At 38.4% G+C, this 22,828-nt stretch overlaps 1 protein-coding gene and 2 long non-coding RNA genes across 3 annotated transcripts in view; 2 read left to right on the top strand and 1 right to left on the bottom strand.

Annotated features, from left to right (window-relative positions):
• LOC102018557 lies at positions 1 to 5,440 on the top strand. The gene is made up of 3 exons (XR_259405.2): positions 1 to 393; positions 2,541 to 2,681; positions 5,401 to 5,440. It is a non-coding gene; the product is annotated as an uncharacterized LOC102018557 (long non-coding RNA).
• Ccer1 (coiled-coil glutamate-rich protein 1) lies at positions 387 to 2,185 on the top strand. Its single transcript, XM_005374445.2, has one exon. It carries the CDS (start codon positions 721 to 723, stop codon positions 2,050 to 2,052), a length of 1,332 nt encoding a protein of 443 aa, XP_005374502.1. The 5' UTR covers positions 387 to 720; the 3' UTR covers positions 2,053 to 2,185.
• Positions 5,441 to 16,946: 11,506 nt separating the features above from the next.
• The window catches only part of LOC102017532, a 22,478-nt gene continuing 16,596 nt past the window's right edge, over positions 16,947 to 22,828 (bottom strand). Inside the window, exons 3-4 of the long non-coding RNA XR_259401.1 lie at positions 17,895 to 18,013; positions 16,947 to 17,752 (exon numbers count right to left, since the gene is read on the bottom strand). This is a non-coding gene — a long non-coding RNA (uncharacterized LOC102017532). The remainder of the gene's footprint in view (positions 17,753 to 17,894; positions 18,014 to 22,828) is intronic.

Here is a 22,828-nt window from a genome sequence, read left to right as displayed (position 1 = left end):
TACAAATTCCTCACGCCCCACCTGAAGATGATACAAAGAGTTTTTATAAACTGCCTCCAGCATTGCCTGGGTTGGCCAGTACCCACCTAGTCTTGTCCCTTCCCCCAACCTCTCCAGTACTGCGTCACAAACGTTCACCAAGCTGTCTTAGCAGTGGCCAGACCCCACCTCCAGCGACAAGGCTAACCATCTGCACCCGGATTGGCTGTTGTCCTGGGCAACGGAGAACGCAGTGGATACGTCAGGCGCTCAGAGGGTATTTAAGAGCTGCCGCTGCCCCGGTCTCCTCAGTCCGGCCAGGACGGCCACCGTGAAGCACCTGGGTTGAGAGGGAGCAGCCACGTGAACGCGCACCGCCTGCCTCCCCAGTCCCCAGCCCGTGCCTCTGCAGAGGTGGGTGAACGTGGGACCCGGGAGCGGCTCTCACTGCGTGTCGCCCACCAACACCTTCCTCCCCCACCATCCATCCCAGCCCCAGTCCCATCCAGCCCACCTGGGCAAGACAACCCGGGTGCGAAGGACAAGCGATTACGACGGAAGAGCTAGAACGCGGAGAAGAGGAGAGAGGGTCCTCCTGGAGGAAGGCGCCAGCCCAGTGCCAGGCACGCGGCGCCGCGCAGTGACACAGGTTGAGGACGCTCTTCACGCCGTCCGATCTGGCCACCTTTCACGACAGCTTCTAAGACGCTCCCATTTAGCCCTCGGGGAGCTCCCGAAACCATGACCCAGACCCTCTTCCAGAAGGAAGACCCTCTCAATCTGGGCGGCGGCTGGTCATCCTCTGCCCCCTTAGGCACCTGGTCTTCCTGCCGTCGAAGGCGCAGAGGAGCCCCGATCTACAAACAACGCTACAGCCAAGGCCGCAAGTCCGGGTATGAGCCCCCGAGGAAAAAGCCCAAGCAGCAGCACGCCCCACGCCCTTGGTTCCAGCCCCCACGACGACCTTGCTGGTACCCTAACTGGGGGAGCTGCGCGGGGCCCTGGCACCCGCCTCCGGCGGGATTCCGCAAGCCCCCCTGCCCGGTGGAAATGATGCAGGTGTACGGTCTGCACCCGCTCTGCGCTTGCTGCTGTTCTTGCTGGTGCGCCCCCTGGAACCCGGGCTGGGTGAGGCGCCCCGGCAGGAAGAAGCGCTGGGGTCGCTGGGGTCGCTGGGGTCCCTGGGGTCCCTGGGGTCGCCGGGGCCGCCTGCGGCGCCCCCCGCGCAGCTCCTTCCGGCGGAGCCCTCCCGTCGACCTGAGCATGCTGCTGCGGCCGGTCAACCTGTACGGCTGGCGGGCGCCGGGTATGCGGGCGCCGCGCAACACCACGCAGTTCATCATGAACCAGATCTACCAGGACATGCGGCAGCAGGAGAAGGAGGAGCGCCGGCAGCGGGCGCAGAGGGCGCAGCAGGCCCGTGCCGGGTCCTCCGGCGACAACGCGCCCCCCAGCGACGGCGAAGAAAATGCAGAGCTGCCCGAAACCTTTTACAGCTACCTGCAGGATCCCTCCCTCGTGCTGAGTCCCCCACCCGTGCAGGTAAAAGAATCTCCTGCCCCGCAGCTGGTGGAAGAGGAGGAAGCGATGCAAGAGATAAAGGGGGAGGAGGAGGAGCAGCAGGAGGAATGCGAGGAGGAGCAGCAGAAGGAATGCTTGGAGGAGTGTGATGCAAAGGAGGCGGAGTACCAAGAGAAGGAATTTGATGGCGAGGAGGAGATGGAGGAGGAGGAGGGCGAGACAGAGGAAGAGGAGGTGGAGACCGAGGAAGAGGAAGAGGAGGAGGAGGCAGAGACCGAGGACGAAGATGTAGAGGAGGAGGAGGTAAAGGAGGCTGACCGAGAGGAAGAGGGGAAGGAGGAGGAAGAGAGGCGGATGCAAGAGCAAGGGCCCGAGGAAGGGCAGAGAGAGGAAGAAAACCACTTGCCTCTGGAGATGCCTTTATCCATCTTAGTGGGCGCTGAAGAGGAAGAAGAAAAGGACTTTATGAACTATACTTACTTAAGCCTAGATCAGCTGATTCCGGATGTGCCACAGGAAGCTCTATTCATGATCCCGGACATTGACCATTAGTTATCTCCAAGGGAACTGATCTGAAATTGAAATGGACTACAGGCTTATTAAACTCTAGTTTAAAAGTGAGTTCCACTAATAAACATATCTATGTAAACCCCTGCTTTGGCCATTATAAAAATATTTAAACATCGGTGTGTTGTGTATGAGTGTGGGTGGGGCAGAGGAACTCAAATATTATTTTACTGGAAAAGATTAAAGATCAAATATTTTATTACTACATCTTGTCTATGTTCTTTTGCTTTCTCCCTTTAGACAACTGGTCTACTCAGTGAGCATGGGGTTAGCACGTTTTGACTGTGGCAAAACTAAGAAGCACGTGTGATAGCTTGAAAGTCTAACTACACTCTGAAAACTGAAGCCATTTTAGAACTACTTTTCAACACTAGATTGCTTTGTGGATTTTCCCCCTTTCAGAACTCCTATATTTTGGTAACCACATTTGCAGTTTTGTGTGGCATCGCTCATGTATATTCCTTATTCCACAGAGCTTTGGATCTTCCTCAGAAGAACATGAAGTTGCTTCTGTGGAACTGATTCTCTGCCATGGCCTCAGCAATCCATATCCCATGCACGGGCAGGATTCCCCATGGTCACAAGTCAACTTGCACATCTAGTTAAAATCCAAGGTAACTGCAAATGGTGGACCATAGATTAGGTTTTGTAGCCTTGTTCCAGGACATATTCCTTGATTAGGTTCTGGGAATCACATGGATTTTATAGAATGGATTTAAAACAAAAATGACCTGTTGGGCAGTAGAATACCTTATTTTTTTTCCTGGAGTTGTAAAACAAATGTGTAAAGTGAAGCCTGTGAGAGCTAGTTTCAGAAGATATCTAAACAATTAGCTATGAAGAATAAATCACTCAAAACAGAACCTCTTGAAACATTTTTTAAAAACAAAAGCATTTCTTTCTTCCCGGGCATTTAATAAAAAATTCTGTCCATCGCATAATTCCAGAATATGTTCCTAGATGAAAAATTTGATCCTGCCTTTTCCAAGATTGCACTTTTTAAATAAACTGTGTTGCTTAGTACCCAATTAATGATTATTGAGTGAAGGAACTACATGGTGATATTTTACCAGGGTGTGGATTTTTATTCACATGTGCCTGTGTATGCAGCTTTCAAGGCGATAAATTTAAGATGTTAAATAATAATGTATCCTGTTTCTTATTTGTTATCTAAATATCAGATGACTGTGCAGCAGTACTTCTGTGTCCAACAGGATGAACACAGAAAAAGAAAACTACACTATAAGAATTTAAAAATTACACCTAGCATTCAAAATTATAGCAGTCAGTAACCAAATATTTAATTACATGCTAAAATCATGACTTTCTATAAGATATAATTTCTGAATGACCTATCAAAGTACTTTAAATATTATACCTAGCATTGCAAATTATAGCAGCCAGTAGTAAAAGATTTAATTATACTCTGAAACTATGACCTTCTGCAAGATGTAATTTCTGAATAACCTATCAAAGTACTTTGAACTGACCAAGTGCCTTTCTGTAACTGTTCTAGTGTACAAGCAAGCAGAAAATGAGAATCACAATCCTGCTACCAGTCAATAAATTCCTACAAATCATATCCTATAAATACTTAACTAAGATCCCCCCTTAAAAATCACTAAGTCAAAATAAGTTGTGGTCTTATTAAAGAAACCCTTTCAGTTGAGATTGACACAATCACATCTGGACAATTCTCAATGTTATATATATGAATTCACTAACTCACACCTAACACTATCCACTAATCACTACAAGGGTGCAAACATGAGCAGTGTTACAGGATTTTACATACTAGTCCATGAACTATTATTCCACATTACTAAATTATTAGGTCTGCAGCATTGTGAACAATGATAAAGTTCAAAAATGAATGAGCAACTACCTACTCCTGAGTTGCATAGATTTTTCAATAAAAAGACATTAAATGAAGTATTAGACAAATTGCTCCCTGTGGTTATTTTGAAGAAGGTGATCATTGTGAAATGATAAATCACAAAACAATCACAAAACAAAGAACCAAAGGGTGAGGCTGTGGGTGTGTACCGTGCGGGAAGAAGGAGTATTAAACCTGCAGGTCAACGGCTAGGAAAAGCCTGCTGACCTGGGGGACTGGGGACCGAGGACCAAAGCTGCTGGAAGGATCAGGCAGTGAGAAGAGAGATATGCAGAAGCCGTTCCTATGCTACCCATAATTTCTGTGCCTCCCATATTTTCTAAAATAGACACGAGGAAAAATTAAAGAAACAAAACCCTAATACATTATTGATGATTCTTTACCTGGGATCATTTTTTATTAGCCAGATATTATGACGATAACTTTACTGACCCTGTAGAGTAGTGTAAAGTAATTGGCATCCCAGGACTCCAGCTTTATGCTTCTCTGATGCCTCCCCTCTCACTGTCATGTGAATGAAGTGATCAGCTTGATTGGAGCACCCTATTCTCAGTTTCCACTGTAAACCTTTACACAGCTCGTTGGGTTCAGCTTGATCAATCACTAAGCTCTAAAGTCTTAATATGGCTCAGAATAGATGCACTCTTTAGTTTCAGATATAACAATGTACTTGAAGAAGAAGAAAATGCAAGTTTCCAGAGAAAGCTCATTATTATTAAATTCAAATGTTGACAGAGTGGACATGGTGATTAAAGAGGTGTCATGTAGATACTTATTTTAAGAACTGGATTATTGCCAGTTGTCAGAGAGGGAACACTTTTAGAAGTTCTAGGCTTATTAAGCACCTTTTTGCCTATTGTGAGGATTTCTTTAAGAGTAGAAATTCTGGTATTTTTCTCTCCTGACTGACAGCATTTTTTGATTTACCTTCATTACTCTGTCTCCACAGTAACCCATTTTTTTCTGTGAAAATATTAGCCCTCTGAGGATGGTAAATACATCTGACAGATCAATTTTGAGCTCTGAGGATGATATCATAAAGTTTTAGGGGCTGGGGATTTAGCTCAGCGGCAAAAGCGCCTGCCTGGCAAGCGCAAGGTCGTGAGTTCAGTTCCCGGTACCGGAGAAAAACCAAAAAAAATAAAAATAAAAATAAAAAAAAATAAAGTTTTATAGCATCTGTATATAAAGAAGACAGCATTTCAAAAGTATTTTTTTCTATTAAAATAAATGCAAAGGATGAAATAACTAGTCTATTGTAAATTACACCAACTGCATATATCTAGGAAATAAATAATACATCACCTCACAGGAACTCATGGAGCAAGGGAATAGATAAGACAAAATAGCTTCTTAAATGTGTTTTGGATTTTAGAGCATAAGAAAATAATACAGCATGAGAAAATAGTAATGTGGCTATGTTGTTGTATTGGCAGGTTCACATTAATGAAAGAAATTGAAACCGATCACTTTGGTCTGGATTTTCTGCATTTTTAAAATAAAATCAGTGTATGGCTGTGTCTTAGCTGTTTTAGTACTAGCATTTTTCTGCATGTAGTTTTAGATAATTAATGGAAGACATTTCAATATCAAGCCCAGCTGATGGAAGGGAAGAAAAGCATTTGGGGATAGATAGGACTTGATGTCCTGGTGCCCTGGTTATCTGTGACATTCAGGCAGTTACTGTCACCCTCTGCTCCCTTAAATTAATAATATTCCATTATCATTTAAACCTACTGTGGCTAAGTATCACCAAATATTCAATGTCTAGTTACTTCCTCATTGTTGAGCAGAATACCAAACACCAAAAGTTAAAGGAGAAAAGGTTTATTTTAGCTCATTTTGTAGAGCTTTCAGTCCCAGGTTGGCTTCTCCAAGACAGACAAGGATGGCAGAGGGGCAGGGCAGAGGAGAAACAGCTCATGCCATAATAGGAAGAAGAAACCCACAAGCCCACCCTTCCTCTTTCCCTTTATGTTCCACCCAGGCTACAGGCCCACTGATTAGTATCTTACCCAGGATGGGTAAGATACTTCTGTCCTCAGTAAAATGATTCAGTCGCACCCAGAGCAATGTCAATCCACTCAGTGACTAATTCTGTTATCACACGTCCATATTCCCGTATCACACACCCATCACCCAGCCACCTACCCAAAGCCCTACCTATCAGCACATTTGGGGGAACATCAAGATAAGAAGAATCACACTATGGACTGTGTTATGGTTTAGATCTGAAACGTTGCCCCAAAGTGTAATAGATTCAGAAGTGGAGCATTAGAAAGGTGATTGGATTAAAGGGGCAATATAATCGCTGGTGGCCTCATCCAGCAATGAGATCAGTAGCTGAGTATACTGTTAGAAGGTGACTTCAGTAGCTGCATATACAGTTAGGAGGTACAGCGGGTTGGAGATGGGTCACAGAAAGAGGAAAGGCAGACTTGAGGGTTTTTTCTGCCTGTTATGCCCTGAGCTATTTCTCCTTTGCCATGTAAAATTTCTCAAAATAATTGACAAAATGAGTTTTCTACTCTATTTTTTTCTGGAGGATAGCTATCAACAAACATTATTTGAGCTGCACATACAAAATTATGAAAATTGAATAAATTTCTAAAGGTGGACACATTTGTCAAATAATATTTTCTCTTTTATCCCACCCCTCAATCACCCTTTGCTTAGGTCCATGGGGTATCGTTTACTCCTATGGTTGACATTTAGTCTCCAATGGCTGGCATCTTAGAACACACGGTTGTGCAGGGAGGCTGTGGGCTGGAAGAGTTTATTCTTGTGCCCAGCTCCTCTCTGCTTCCTGCCGTGGGTTTAGCACTTTTTTCTCTACCATGGAGTTCCTGCCTAGGATACATCCAACCATGGACTGAAACCAGGAAGGAAAATAAACCTCTCCAAGTTGCAGGTGCTGGGCATTTATTTCCAGCAATAGGAAATGACTGATACAGATTGTCAAAAAATATTAATCATTACCTATTGAGTTTCAAATTATTAATCATTATACATTGTTTCAGTTTATAATCAAAGTTATCCCTTTTAAATTCTGAACTTTCCATCGTCAGTCTAAGTTCTTTAGCAGTGCCCAGGAAAATCTCACTGCAATCCTATTTCAGCAGTTATCCTACTTAGTCTTTGATATTTAGTTTTGACTTGTGGTCACAGTTGTCTAGTGTCATTCTAATCAGGGTGACAGGTCCCAAGAACAAGGTGCCCACGGATGAAAAGAAAAGTAAGAGAGACAAGAAAAACAAGAGAGGCAAAAGTCTGGAATCAGGGGGCTTAAAACCTCTTGGACTGCAGCCCCAATTACCAATCTCAGCCACCTTTTATTGAGCAAGAACTAAGGGCATAGCTAGTACAAATGGGTAGATAGCAAGCGTTTTAGTAATGAAAGCACTATCCTTCTCCAATTCTGCCTCTTATGCTGCTGGCAACAATCCCCAGGTGGGCCTCCCACATCCAGCACCACGCTGACTCAGTTCAGCTGGGGGTGATAAATTGACCATCAGTTACCAATCCACTACAATCGCAATCCTTACTTCCCATTAATTTTTACAATGCTTGGCAAGACTAAAAAATAGGGATCTCCTGCAATTCAAATACACTCTTATCTTCAGGTGAAAGATTTCAGTTCATTTTTGCAACAATAAACAAATCACAGTGTGTCCTCAGTGCTTTCTAATCAAAGAATGTCCTTCTCCACAGTCTAGTGCTTTGATGTTTAAAGTGTGGTCCATGAACCAGCAGAATTTGCAGCACCTCAGAGAGTGTTAGAACTGTGAAAGCTCTGACTCTAGATTTGCTCCATTAGAGTATGTTTTGTAGCTAGATCTCTGAACCACAAGCATGTACATTAAAGACAATATCTATGGTTTACAGATATTAGATCCATTGCAAAATCCTAATGGGAGTTTAATGACTACTACTGTAGCGTGTGCACTCAAAATTTTACCATTGCTACTTCTGTGACCTCAAGGATGTTACCAAAATTTTGACTTCTTATTTTCCTCAACTGTAGTAGCTACCTCATGAGATTAAATGAGATTATGCAAATTAAATGGACCAGTACTTACCAAAAACTGAGAACAGTGACATTTAATAGTTACTAGTTATAACAAGTATTCAGTAAATACACATATGAGACCTTTGATATGTGCTGTCTAGAGCTTATGTGTGAGTGACTGGACAAGTTATATTTGTAAAATCTCTCAAAATAAATAAGAAAATGATGTACCAACTGTTTTTCTTGAGGATAACTATCATCAAATGTTATCTAAGAGGCACCTATGAAATTAGGAAAACCAAATAAATTTATAAAGATGAACATATTATTCAAATATTTTCTTTTATTCCACCCCTTAATTGTGCTTTCCTTATGTCCATAAGGTAATATTAACTCCTATGGTTGACATTTAATGCCCTAATGGCTGGCATCTTAAAATACATTTTTTATATCAAAGTGTATACATCTGTAATACTTGAAGGAATCATTTCTGTTGGTAATTAATACTTTATGTAAATCATACAAAGATTAACAAGACATTTAATATTTCACATATATGTGTATCATTAAAGATGTTTGTTGGGAAAAAAATAATGAAGTAGGATTAACTGGTGGAATTGTTGACTTCCTTCTATCTTTAAAATGAAATTAAAGTTTTCAAAGTTTTCCATTTGAAAAATGTAAGAATTTACTGGTAAGTTTATAAGTTTATAATAAATCTGGATATCATTAACAGTGTTACTACTTCATTCTAAATTCTGTTTTATGCTACACATAAAGGTAAGCTCACTATAATAAAGACACAGATATATGAAAATGTCAAGCTGTATTAAATAAAAGCACATATCACATATGTAGAATAGTTAAAAATATTAGAGCATCGATGTGAGATTTCAAAACACATTTGAGGCTCTACAACATACTTAACAAACATCAGTTTTAACATGTAGTCACTCTGAGAACTGCTGGTTTAGATTTCTTTTGACAGATGAACAATATAAATTTTAAAGAAAGAAATAATTTCAAGACCACTTTCTCCATTTTTAGTTCAAAACCATCAAGGTAATGTGTTACTGGAACATATTTCCTTGTAGCTATACTTAAAATAACCTATCTAGAAAGAAACTTGTTACTTTGGGTTGAGTTCTAAGTCAGGGACAAAAAAGTATAGTCTTTCCAATGTGATATTGATAAGAGGAATCTAAAATAGAAATACTGAAATCTCTGATTTGATTACAATTATTAAGCTCACACATACAAATGTTGAGTGGTATCCAAGGCTCAGATGGGATCAGTCATCCTAGAATAGGTCAAGAGGAGTTAAAGATGATTTATTTGGAGAAATCAAGACAGGAAGACTTATAAATATATTTCCATATCTATACATGGCTATATAGTAATATTGTATAACTGTTCTATTCCTGGGGGCAGAATGGGGAGGCAGAGGGGAGAGTATTTGAGACAATTCTATTCCTGAAACAAACCACATTTAAATATTTCTCTGGCAATGCCTCAAGCACAGCATAATTTCACTCCAGAATATATTCATCGAAGATGCAAAATTCAACTTTTACATGTGAACCGTTTTAGAAAAATCACTTACGTATAAAACCTTAGAGAATTCCTCCAAAGGCAAATTTCTGTATTCAGAAAGGTACCCAAAAGGAGGGACTGAAAATTGCCCTCCCCAAGTAATGGACAACTATGAAATACTTTATAATGGAGTAAAACTGTTCTATGTAACTTTTCTATGGTTCTACGGACTCTATCTCCTACGGCCTTGTGATGTGTGGCCCTTAGTACATTTTACAAGTTGCTAGTGACATTTCTCCACTGCAGCTGGTATTGCACTCCGGTGAGTCTATCGTAGTGTGAGAAACTGAGACCAGCATGTAGATCATGCAGCATTTCTAGCTCTGCATTTCTAAACACTAATCTCTTATTGTAAAAAATTTAAATGTAAATAAGGTTAAATCAAAGACTTTATTCTTTTGTGTTGCAAGGTCATCCACTTGATTCTCTCCTGCCATTCATTTTATGCAAACAATATCTGAATATTCATTATGTGAGGATCACAGGCAGAACTATCTTTTTCATGCTAATATAGATGGTCTCATTTCTGAGAAAAAGAAGTTCTGATTTTAAACTCTCTAAAACAATGAAACTTTCACCACAAAGTCTTTTAGTTTTGCTGGATAGGAAAAAGAAACAAAAGAAGTGTATTTCAAGGACAATAAGGACTTGAAAGTACAAGTTTTTGAGCTACCATTTGGTGAAGACTCCTTAATTATTTATACCACTACTGGTACATACCATGCCTGTTTCTCTATATCATTCTATGAGGCTATTTCATTTAAAATCATTTTTCCTTTTCTTTTGACAGTACTTTCTAATATAAACTCACTCAAATTCCAAGCCACAAGCTCATAGTTCTCATAATCTAGATGACGTCATACTGTGAAGCTTGTGCTATCCAAATTCCAAATGTAATTTAAGAAATAAATGCAATGCGATAAATACTTAAGAGAACTGAGTAGTAAGGGCGGTAACAAAAACAACTAATGATAATTGTTTGTTCTTTTACTTTTTCACTTATTTCAAATCTATTGGTGATGCCTTCCTATCTCAGATATTACCAGTACTTGTACAACACCAAAGGGAAGAAATTTATATTTCTTTTTAACATTCTTGGGTTGATATCACTTGGCATTTTTAGTTGTTATTTAAGTTGTTAAAGTTGTATTTTCTGATATGTTCATATGCTGTTGAAATATTAATTATTAATTATTCTATTATGTTATTTAAATTTTCTCTCCTATGAATATATTTCTATTTTTAGAATGTCAGTTTCATTATTCCTAGTAATTTAAGACTCTTAACTGCATTAATTTCTTATTTCTTATAAAAACCATGATTATTCACTTAATAGGACATGTGCCATTTCATAATACTAAGTAAAACAGAATTTTAACTCTGTTTCACCTTTTGGTAATTTTTTATTGATTGTATGATTTCCTTCAGCTACAAACCTATCATATAAAATGGAAAGCTGAGGTCAAGACTAAATAACATGTACAAATAAAAATAATAATAAAAATAAAAGGCTATGTGGCTTTGTATGCCCTTTTCCTCTTTCTTCTGCATATTCCATAGTCCATGTCTATCTTTTTAAAAGTAAAAATAGTTTCCCTTTTTTCTTAAAAAAGTTTGTTCCACTCCATTTCCTGCACACATATTTGAATATAAAACACAGTGTTTCTTCCATTTCCTCTCTATTTTGCCTGTTCATGCTGCTTTTGACCGTACAACTATTAATATATAGTTGCCACCTAGTGGCAAAAATAAAACATTTAAAAGTGAACCAGTGATCATTATCTCCCTATCATATTTAAAAATGCATTTTTGGAGGATACATAATATAGTTATAACATAAAAAGTATTGTGATGATGTTGGCACAAAGAACTGTAGTAATAAATTTAAGTTATTTACTTGAATGTGTATATGATTCAGAGTTTAATATTGTTATTTTTTAATATCCAAGACTAAACCATAATATAAACTACCAGATTATATATAGAGAAAAATAGTCTCACAAAAGCTCTTTGATTTATGCTCACTTTTACTTTTATGCATCATAATAATTTAAACTGCTAACAATATTTTGTATGAAGCATTCCCACGATATATTATGAGGAGCTCTTGATAGTAATATCACTAATTGACATTTACATTCTACACCAGTGTGGTGGCACACACCTATAATCCCAGCACTTGGGAAGCTGAGGCAGGAGGATCACTTCAAATTCAAGACCAGCCTGGGCTACAAAGTGAGCTCAAGGCCAGCCTGAACTACATAGTGAGACCTTGACTCAAAAAGACAAAAACAAACAAACAGAAAACCCTACAATGTCAGTGCTTTTATTTTGCCTTTTGTACTTTGCTTTTAATAGGGTTAGTAAAGAAAACAGTTAACAAATTTGTGATTTATATGCTTAAATTTTAAACCCAAATTACTAAATCAAATAATGCTTAATACTTTAATCCTGAGATGTAAAAATGAAAGTATGTGTTCATTGGCCTTCTTCTAAAAGCTGAATGTGTCATAGTCACCTCCAGGGACTTGCTTATCATTTAATTTATTAATGGTCATAGCCACTAATTAGAGCAACAACTCATTAAGGAAGGAAACAGATCTGCTTGTTTGCTGGCCTGGCATCCCAAGGGTAATTAATATTTTTATTACTGTCCTACTTCCAGCTCTTTCCAGCTGCTTACCCACTGCTACAAGAAAATAAATCAGAATGATCTCTGCCTTACCTTGAGCTGAACTTTTGCATTTACAACTTTCTCAGTAATATATTTCAAAAACCGCAGTTCTATAACAATAGGTACTCCTTAGGGACTCCTGACACTTCACCTTACTAATACTTTCATTATCATTTTACAAGTACAGTTAGTTGTCTGTGATTTTCTTCTTCCTGGAGGGAAAGAATGAATCATCTATTTCCAGTGTGGATTTATGCATAGAAGAAGCTATCAATAATTTTAATATTATAAAAAAATAAAAAGGAAGCCTATACACGAATGATGATGAGTAGGTAGTTGTAACAGAGGAACACAGTGACTTAATCCCATGTGCCCAAAACCTCTTTCAGTAGGAAAATTGATGAAACACTAAGTAAGAAGTCAGTCAGAACTCATGCACTCTAACATGTGCTGTACCATAGCAGGTCCTTGGGGATAGGTCTTTGCAGAAATTGAAAACTCTTTCAGGTATCAAGTAGCTCTTGGCTCCACAATCTTGACATGCAGTGGGCTGTAGATTCACCATGTGTGCAAATCTCCTTGAAAATGTGCACAGTAATTTTCCTCCTCTGGCCCTGAACATACATTATTATCATTCTCCAATTTATTGATTTCAAAACTTAAAGCAACCAAAACTTATTTTATTGTATGTTCCAATTTTTCTAGACTCTCCTCCTGTGTTGGGTCCTATACTAAACACATATTCTAAGTTTATCGGTGAAAAACCACAGGCTAAGAGCTATTCACTTGCCCAAGTTCCCATAGCTAGTAAGTGTCAAGTTGGAAGCCATGAAATTTGTTTTCTTGTATCACTTACTCCACTCTGAAATGGTGAGAGTTGGATGAAATCAAGTTCATATTATTCTAGGATGTACTTTGAGTTACTATCCAAAGCCAAAATTTATAGTCATACTGCGAATTATAATGTTATAATGGAAAACTGCTGAATCTCAGTAATTGATGTCCAAAGATTCTGTGATAAATTATTTATGGGTGAGACATTGTAGAGAGAGAAAAGAAGCACAGTGCAGCATCGTGCTGGGATACTCGCATCGTTAGAGCTGCTTCCTGGCCCCTTTCCTAGTTCTTCTGAGGTGAAAGTACAAAGCTCACCCTGACTGAAGAATTCATTTTTCTCTAAATTAGGCATCAGCTGTCACTAATGGAAGTGGATGGAAACGGAGAATTGCTGGTCATTGGTAGCCATAGTTCAAAAATACAACACAGTATAAAAACAAAAGTAGTACCCTCTATCAGGATGACAGTACAAAGAAGGTGAATACAATGAAGAATCAAAATGTAAAAGCTCTGAAGGTTTTGCTGTGAGGAAAGTATCAGGAATTACAAAGTGGCCAAGAATCCAAACAGCAATCATGGTTGAGACTTTGGAACTCAGCTAGGAATAATACTACATAAAGTAGCCTGTATTATTAAGCTTACCATCAGAACCAGCGATAAGTAGGGTAAAAGTGAGTTTAGATTTTGGAATACCTGAAAACCACCCTTGATTCAAACCTGCTTTTATTGCTCTGTTGTATATTCTTTTTCTAAAAATCTTTTTTAAAAAGATCTCACCTTGAGCTTTGTCAGTCTTTACGGTTTTGTTTTACTACATACAAACCAACTATGAAAGTCCGCACTTACTGACAGAGACACAAATGAATGCCTAAGGCATATGTTAGCCTGGATAAGCTTGTCCAATTTGGAAAAGATGCTGATAGGTAAGGAGGGCCTGTGTGGAGCAGAACACAACAAAATGTGCTAGGGATTGAGAAGTGGTGATGCACTGCTGAGGGAAGGTGGAGGAAGGAACCTGTTGGTCTAGATAACATCAAAAGGGAGCTTTGAAGACTTTGCTTAAATTCTGAAGTCAAGATGTTACCAAATGCAGAAGTGTTCAGCACTTTAGGTTTTCAGTAAACAGCTCTTTTCACACAAAATTATAAAGCACTAAAGTCTAGATTTGTACTTCTATATCTTCCTTCTACACTGAAGATGATCAGCAGTTTTTGAAATTAGGATAATTGAATAGTGACACGTGTAACTTAAATAAGTTTGTCAGATAAGAGTCAAATGTTGAGCTTATTTATCCAAGTACGTAAATCCATCTTAATTCATCTAAGTTTGTTCTACATTCTATATCCCATTACTGAATCCTATATATAGCATATATATAGATAGAGCACTACAGATACACATTTTCGCATGAGAGAAAATGTTGGTGTACCACTATACCTTCGTTATCTACAGAAATGATTGGGTTAAAAAAATCTCAAAAGGAATGCTATGAATAACTTAAATTTTATTTCCTCATAAATATGAATTATGCCTTCTACAGTAGATTCACTTCCTGATTATGATTCTTTATTTTCTGTGAGAAGGTGGTACATCCCATAACCATACACTTAAGGGAGCTATGATTTTATTCATCCACTCATTGTGTTTTGTATCTCTACTAAATTTTCAGGCATTATTCTAAGTGCTATTCATTCATCTAGGGTTTATATTCAAAATGTTAACCACTATGAAGATCAATTAGTGAGAATAAACAGATCAAAAATCACTCTGGAAGTAGCTACTTAGAAAACAAAGGCACAGGCTTCTGGAAGAGGATTCATTTACCGGGGAAAATTAGTGAGTTAATAGGTAAATATCAAAAAATATGACACTTGATCTAATAGAATAAACGCAGTGTGCAAATGCCTTTTCAACTGACCAATGCGGTTAGTTTCTTCCTATTTCTCCTTACTCCACCATTATGGATGCATTAAAATTCATAACCCAGAGGCATCTGATTAAGGAAAGTTGTTATATTTGGAGCATTTGATTTAATTTAAAATCGCTTTCAGTACTTTGTCGGAAGAATTGAATTTTGAGATTAGTAACTTTTTTCAAACAGGAAATAAGTATTTTTGTAGCTGAGAAATCATTCATTTAAACTTATCTAAAGATTTGTTGCTTTCTTTCAAATTATTATATGTATAAATTATCACATAAGCATTACTACATGGATCATAGGTCACATTAAATATACTTTAGGAAATACAGTGATTTTTCTAAAATATCTGTCAAAAACATCAGAAATAGAAGCAAAGAAAATTGGTCTGTTTTTAACTGAAACAACTAATGGAATGATCTCCCACTTCATTTATTCTTCTGTGGAAAGCTAGTAATAAATTCCCACGAGCAAGTAAGTGACTTTAAGGAGAAATAACTTTGCTAAGTTTAAAGACATTATTCACATAGTTGTTCATTTATATGTGAGGATATTAATATTTCAAGGTACTAGTTAAAATTATAATTATTTTTAAATTGAAAAATTTGTCCAAAGCATTTCTATAATATCTATTTTCTAATAATGTCTATTTTAAATTTTTTATATGGAGGAGGAAATTAAAAATCAAGCCCTTATGCATATACTAAAGTAATATGCATGTCTAGCATGTTACAAATAAAAATGATACAGTACAGATACATTTTGTAGACCCAGGAAGAGGTCTGTGTTCCGAGATGGTTCAATTCATCTGGTATTTGAGAGCAACTTACATGCTCTTCTAAAATATGGCATCAGGTGTGTTATGCAGCAAATGTGGTGCATTGCAGATGTTCCGTCTATTTGAGTTAATTTCCCCTAGGTGGCGATCTTTTCAAAGAAGACCTATAAGAGACCTGAGATACACATATCCTCCTCTAGGTAGTTTTTATCTCCTCAGAGTCAAAAATACAATTTTGAGACACAATATGATTTTAAAGCATGATCTCAAAATCATCCCGGGGAGCTGAATGTTATCTACTTTAAAAATTTAAGATACGTATTACAAGAGGGATATCTCAAAAGTATTAGTTCTGTGATTTTGATTATGGAAGTGGCTGTGAAATTTACACTCAAGTACTAGCTTCTGGGCTAATGGCCCATAGCTCTGCTGCTATAACCTTGACACTGTTATCTAATGAAAAGGTTTACTAATCTCTTTAGATTGACAATTGCTTTCCAGATGGTGTGCGTAGCTGGTGTTTTGTGACAACACTTTTATGGGGACATTCCCCTGGTGAACGAGGAGAAGAGATAGGTAAAGCTAGTGGGGCTCAGCCCTGTACATCTTAAGGCTTTCCATAATATATTGAAGGAGAGGAAGAGACAAACATAGTAAGATTACTTAGATGTATGTGAATTTAACAATGTGAAACTTATTAGAAAACACAGAAGCATAAGACCTTCCTTCCTCTTCCTCAATCCTCTTCCACAACCATCCTACTCCCACATCAGATCTCCTACAACATTCACCCCTACACACTTAACATTTGTGTAATAAACTCAGCCTTCCTACACTTGGAACTCAGCCTTTCAGCTTTGTTTTGTTTTTAAATTTTCCATTGCTCTACTCTGAGGTTTTAACCTGTGAGAGATGTAGGGCTTGGAATGGTAAAACATGAGTGCAGCTTCTCTTTCCTGAATGCTGTCATTTGAAACATTTTAAAATCCTTCAAAAAGAAGAAGTGATAAAGAATTAAAGTAACTCTATTAATGTAGCTATTTCCAAGAAACTGCATTATGTACTTTGATGCTTAAAAAAAAAAAAGCTGGAGTGCTAAGAAAGCAAGAATTACAAACATCTTCATTTTAGTGATAAATCTCCAATAAATTCAGGTCTTTTGTCAATTTAGAAAGTAAGTAACCAAAAAAGCAGAGTTTAAAATCTTTTACTTTTTCCTTTATAAGCTCAGTAGGATTTTGGTGGTAGCCAAGTTCCAAAAATGAAATACATATTTAATTTCAATTGCCTTGGTTGGCCTTTACCTGCCCACCCATATTGCAGTATCCAATATGTTTCAAATTTGAAGGGAAGTGTATCTAACTAGCCCCTGGGAAAGGATTTATTGAGCCAAGTTGTAAAATCCTTTCAAATTTTTGTTTGGCAACCTGAGCAGAGGCTGTCTCCAATAAAGGTAAGCACTGCAGTTCAAGGAGTTCACTAAAACTTTGGCTAGATTTGCATCTGGAGTTTGACACCCTAACCTCTTTGTCTCTCCCAAATTTACCCCTGGACATTGAACAAAATGTGAAGCTCCTTATCCATCATTCTCTCGATTTATCCATCCATCCTTTCTTGACTTTCACTGATGTCCCTCCTCCCCAGCTCTCCACCATCACTGTCCTTTGATTCTCTTTCCGCAGTGAATTTTGAATACTTTCAATCAGGACATGTGACATAATTTGCAGATCCTGTGCAACATACCAGCACAGGACTATTTGTACAAAATGCAGAAGGGAGAGGTTTTCTTTTATTCCTAAGGTGTATGTATCTAACCCTGCTCCTTCCCAAGGCAGCAGTGATCACTGCATTAGTCTCTGTCTAAAAGCTGAGGAGCAAAGAGCAGAGATTACAGTTTAGGAATGAGAGGAGGCAGGAACACGTGGGCGCCAACCTTCTAAACTCTAGGATGTCCTCCAGCCTTGAATCAGATGTTACTTCTGAAACACAAAATTGTGAAGATCTTGGAGATAGTATTCAGAGAGCCTTAAGCCCCTGGTGCTATGAGAAAGAGACCTTATTCGAGTACATGGAGAACAGTCATGAAACCAGGCCAGCCCTTCCAAGGAGCCTTCCCAATACCTTCAAACTTTTCTCAGATCAGATCTCTGTCTTCGCAGAATGCAGAACTCTTCAGAGGTCCTTGGCTTCCTTTAAAGCTGTGGGAGCATGACTTGCTTATTTTCTCATGCTCACAAGAACTAGAGTAGAGAGATAGAAGGCACAATTCTTAGCTGCCTCAATTATAAAGTATTAACCTTTCACTGCATGTACATAGGTACATATGAGTGCAGCTCCTGTCTTGGTTACTTTTCTCTCATTGCTGAGACAAAACACCTGACACCCAATATTAAGGAAGGAAAGGTTTATTTAGCTTACAGGTTGTGGAGGCTTCAGTCCATACTTGGTTGGCTCCAAGGCAGAGTGGTACATGGCACAGGGCAACAGTTCATGGCAGCAGAAGACAGCAAAAGCAGCAAAAGCAGCAAAAGCAAAGTGTAGGGGACAAGTCTCTTTCACTCCCTTATATTGTAAGCAGGCTACCCCAACCCAGGGGCATGTAGCACTCACATAATCTCCATGCCCTCCTTTTGCACAGGCTCAGGATGAATGCAAAATAAGGACCCCAGCCCCCTACTCAGTCAGTTACTTAACCTTCTTACTAACCTTACTTAACCTTCTAAACTGCTCACAGTGACACAATGAACAACATCCTAGAGCAGGAAGGGCGAGTCCTTTTCACCCCAGCATGTAGAACTGCTGAGTCACTTAGTCAAGCATCTAGACTCCTTTAAGTTGACACAGTGTATCAACCATAACAGCCTTCCGTACTTCTCTTCATCTACCTGCCCCCTGTACTCCATTCACTTTGCATGGGTACTTGTGTTGTCTCTGATATCAAATCTTCCTCTCCACCCTCAAGCATTGCCATCCTCCTGGCTGTTCTGAAAGCACACAGAAGAACCTCTGTGTCACAGGCCCTTAACTTCAACCTCACTGCTGTTCAACTCCATGTTACTCAGTTAGTGTTTTAGTCAGATTGTAGGCCTTCCTGTGACTTGCAGCCACTAGATCTTACATTTTAGCTTCTTATTTTTTGGGCAATATTCTTTTGTTATTCTGTTCTCTAACCTGTTACTCTTACAGAGATTTACATAACATTTTAGTGGAGAGAAACAGATCGGATGCAGTAAGAATAGGATTTTGTTATCTTTTGAGTATTTTAATTGTCACACATAAAATTGTCTAATAGTATGTGTTTTGAAACTTTTGAAATTGATTTCATGTGCTACTGGCTATCGTAGTTTAAACAATTTAATACATGCACACATACGTATATACACACATGCAGAAATGCACAACACACATACCCCACTCTGGAAATTTGAGGCAGAGAGGACAGGCTTTAGGGTTTCTCTGCTCTCCATCCTGCAAACTGTTCCTGTAGGCTCACTACACATTTTTCTTTGACTTCCTTGAAATTCTCAGACCCTCTAGCACTCGTTTTTCTTTCATTCTGCTAAATTGTTTCTGGGTTCACTGTAATCAGTAATGTGTCTAAATTTAATGATTATTGGAACTACTTTCTTAAAAATATCTTCCTATGATTTATCTTTCCTTTGAAACAGTCCATTAAATTATGAATTCTAGGTCCAAAATAATGTTAGAAAATAATTCCAAACATTCCATGCTTCATATGGTTCATTATGGATTCATCTAATTTAATCTTCACAGTGATCTAATGGTGTGAATATAATTGTGCCCAGTGTGACAGTGAAGCTTTATTGTCTCAACTTGCTTGGTTTGGGAACCACCTACGTCATTAGTAGAGCCCTATTTCAGTGTATTTGGGTAGGTCACAGAGGCATGACATTGAGTACCATATATGGTCCCTGGTTCCTTTCTCTATGTCACTCTTTCCCTGTTCTGCTTTCCAGCTGCTATGAACTAAGCATCTTTGATCTACCACACCCTCAGCCATGATATTTTTCCTTGGAGCCAGCGACCCATGAACTGAATCCCCTGAAACAGTGAACCAAATTAAATCTCTCCTCTTTTAAGTTATGAATGCCTGGTATTGTAACTCAGCAATGAGAAGCAGACTAAACACACTCAAAAATTACACACAACAAAGAACTGGGCAGGTATGGGGGCACACACCTGTAATCCCAGCACTTGGGGGGCTGAGATAGGAGGGTCACTGTGAGTTTGAGGCCAACCTGGGCTACAAAGTGAGTTCAAGGCCAGTCTGAACTGAAGAGCAAGACCCTGTCTCAAAAGACCAAAAAAAAGGGGCTGGGGATTTAGCTCAGCGGCAAAAGCGCCTGCCTGGCAAGCGCAAGGTCGTGAGTTCGGTTCCCGGTACCGGAGAAAAACCAAAAAAAAAAAAGACCAAAAAAAAAAAAAAGAAAAAGAAAAAAAGCCAAAACTTAATAATCTGTTCATATAGTTTCTTAAGTTACAATGTGTGGTTCCCAAACTTGAATATGTAAAAGTATCATCCAGAGTTCTTAAATAACATTTCTGTGTTCCACCCTAGACATTCTGATTTGGGAGGATTTGTTTATGGCATAGGAATCTGCTTGTTAAATAAATTTTCTGTAAGTGGGTTCATTTCAGACTTCTAGAATCGTCTTTTTATTAGTTCTTTATTCAGACTTCCTGTGATAGAGCAGAAATTCTTCAGAAGCAGAAGGCAGCTTGAGGACTATGTTCTTTTGGGGGGGTGCTATTTATACTGTCATTTAGCAAGCAAACTACATTAGCATTACCTATGTTTGAAACCAAACTGACTTTGAAAAATCAGTCATACAATGAGTATAATAAAATATGAGCTCTTACAATCAATTATATGAACAATAGGTTTACTTATGTTATTGGAATAACTTGAAATCATATTATTAGTCATAAATAAATATGTTTATTTCTTACTAATTTTGGTCATGACTTCCAATAAATTTTCAAGTGACAACAGTACCAATAAACTGTTGCCACACTTTTAGTTCTGGCCATAAAGAAGCAAAATACATGAAAGCATACAGTGATTTTTGTATAATTACTCAAATAAAGATTATGTTAAAAGATTAGATTGTACATCTTGTTATGATAACATATTAATAAAAAACTTACAAATAAAAATTTTAAATGTAGTTATTTTTCTTTTGTTTAATAGCCTGTGGTTTTTCCTGCTTGGTATTTAGGTGTTGGACACAGCATCACCTTTCAATGTCTGGGACCCTTATGCATTATAAACACATTCACTCTTCCGTGATTCCTGTATTTGCATGCTAACCAGATTTAACTGCATTCATATTATTCAAAAGTCCTCGGCGTGTCTGAGGAATCTCTGAAATGTTATATTCCATTCTTTTTTATTCCCTTATGTCAGTGGCTTCTTTATTAGACATAGACAGCTGGGACAGCATATGTTTCTTTAAAAGAAACCTTTAAAATTTAAAAATTGGAAAGCATATTTTTAAAAATCCACCAGGGTAAATTTTATTTCTTATAAGACAAGATATTTGGGAAGATTCAAGACTCAGCAAGCAAGAAGCCTCATGCTGTACTCGAAGGTGCGCTGAGTTAAGAGTTAAGTCCAGAGTTGTTTTCATTTACTTTAAATTCAAACTTCAGATACATCATTCTAATTAATGATACTATATTTACTCATCTAGAATTGCAGTCTATATTGCAGGCCATGTTTTGTTCAGATGCATTTATTAAGACAACATGAAATAATGAAAGTAAAAGCACACCGAAAGGAGTGGAAAGCAAGAATGGGAAAGAAGATAGTGTTCGTTGGGCATCTGCCATGTTCTAGCTACTATTCCTAACACCTCACATGCATTTTCCTGTTTAATCTTTAAAATGTGTGAGACAACAACCATACTTTAATGAAAGGATCTAAGGAAAGTGAGATATTTTCCTTAAGGCCAAATAGTAAATTAAAGAGCCTTGATTGGCCAATTCTCTTGACATTGCCTTCTGAGTACTTTTAGAATCTAACCACGGCTCCCTGTGACCACTCTGACGTAAGTTACCACCACTTCTTGCCTGGACTACTGCATTAATTTTCCTCAGCCCACCTTTGCTATTGTCTTTCTGCAATCTGTTCTTAATGCATAAAAGAGAGCCTTTAACATTTTTCAGATCATTCCCACCTCTTTTCAAGACCTTCACATGCATTTCTAGCTCATTCAGAATAAATGTCAAAGTCTTTATTCTGTTATGCAGCCCTTCTACTGTCTGGGCTGTTATCTTTCATTACATCTTTAACTTTTTAAAAATCTGTTATTGTTTGTACTTTGCAGGGTCTGGTCTAGCCACACTGGCCACGTACCCCTCCTGCAGTGTCTCATGTATCCTAGGCACCAGAATTCTCTTCTCATAAGTGTTCCCTTTATTTGCTCTTCCTATGTTTCAAAATTGTTTTGTTTTGTTTTGTTTCTGACTGGACTAAGTAAAAAAGGAATTTATTAGGTCACATAAGTGACCAGTTCAGAGCTAAATCCTACAGTCATCTGAGGGGCTCAAATAATCTCATCGGGCTCTGATTTTTCTCTCCCCATTCTGGCTTTACTTTCTGTGTATGGACTCCAGTATCAGACGTGAACCCCTCTCTTTGCAGGAGGCTGCCCAATGTTTCCAGGCCTACAACCTTCTGTCTTCTTTCCAGAGAAAGAAAGATTGTGTCTTTGTCTCAGTCTTTAGAGACAGCTATGTATCTTTCTATTGGTTTAGATGGGTCACTTTCACACACAGAGCAAGTGACAGGCCCAGGGATACATAAATCCTTGCTTAACTAAGGTCCATGTCACGTGATTTACCCCTGGAGCCAGGAAGCAATGAATTCTAAATAAGTGTCCCAGGAATGGAGGGAATTTCTGGTACTGTTTCCTGAGAAACATAACAGTGTTTGGGACACAGTATTGTTGGGAGAAGTTAAACTAGGTGCTGTGTTCCCACCTGACATAGTCCCATTTATTTTACTTATGTGTTTATTTATTTTTTTTTTT

Source organism: Chinchilla lanigera, unplaced genomic scaffold (genome assembly GCF_000276665.1).
Source record: "Chinchilla lanigera isolate Chin_1 unplaced genomic scaffold, ChiLan1.0 scaffold00004, whole genome shotgun sequence".
Taxonomy (NCBI): Eukaryota; Metazoa; Chordata; class Mammalia; order Rodentia; family Chinchillidae; genus Chinchilla; species Chinchilla lanigera.
The sequence above is the reverse complement of the archived record's forward strand: the minus strand, read 5'-3'. Positions and strand labels throughout refer to the sequence as shown.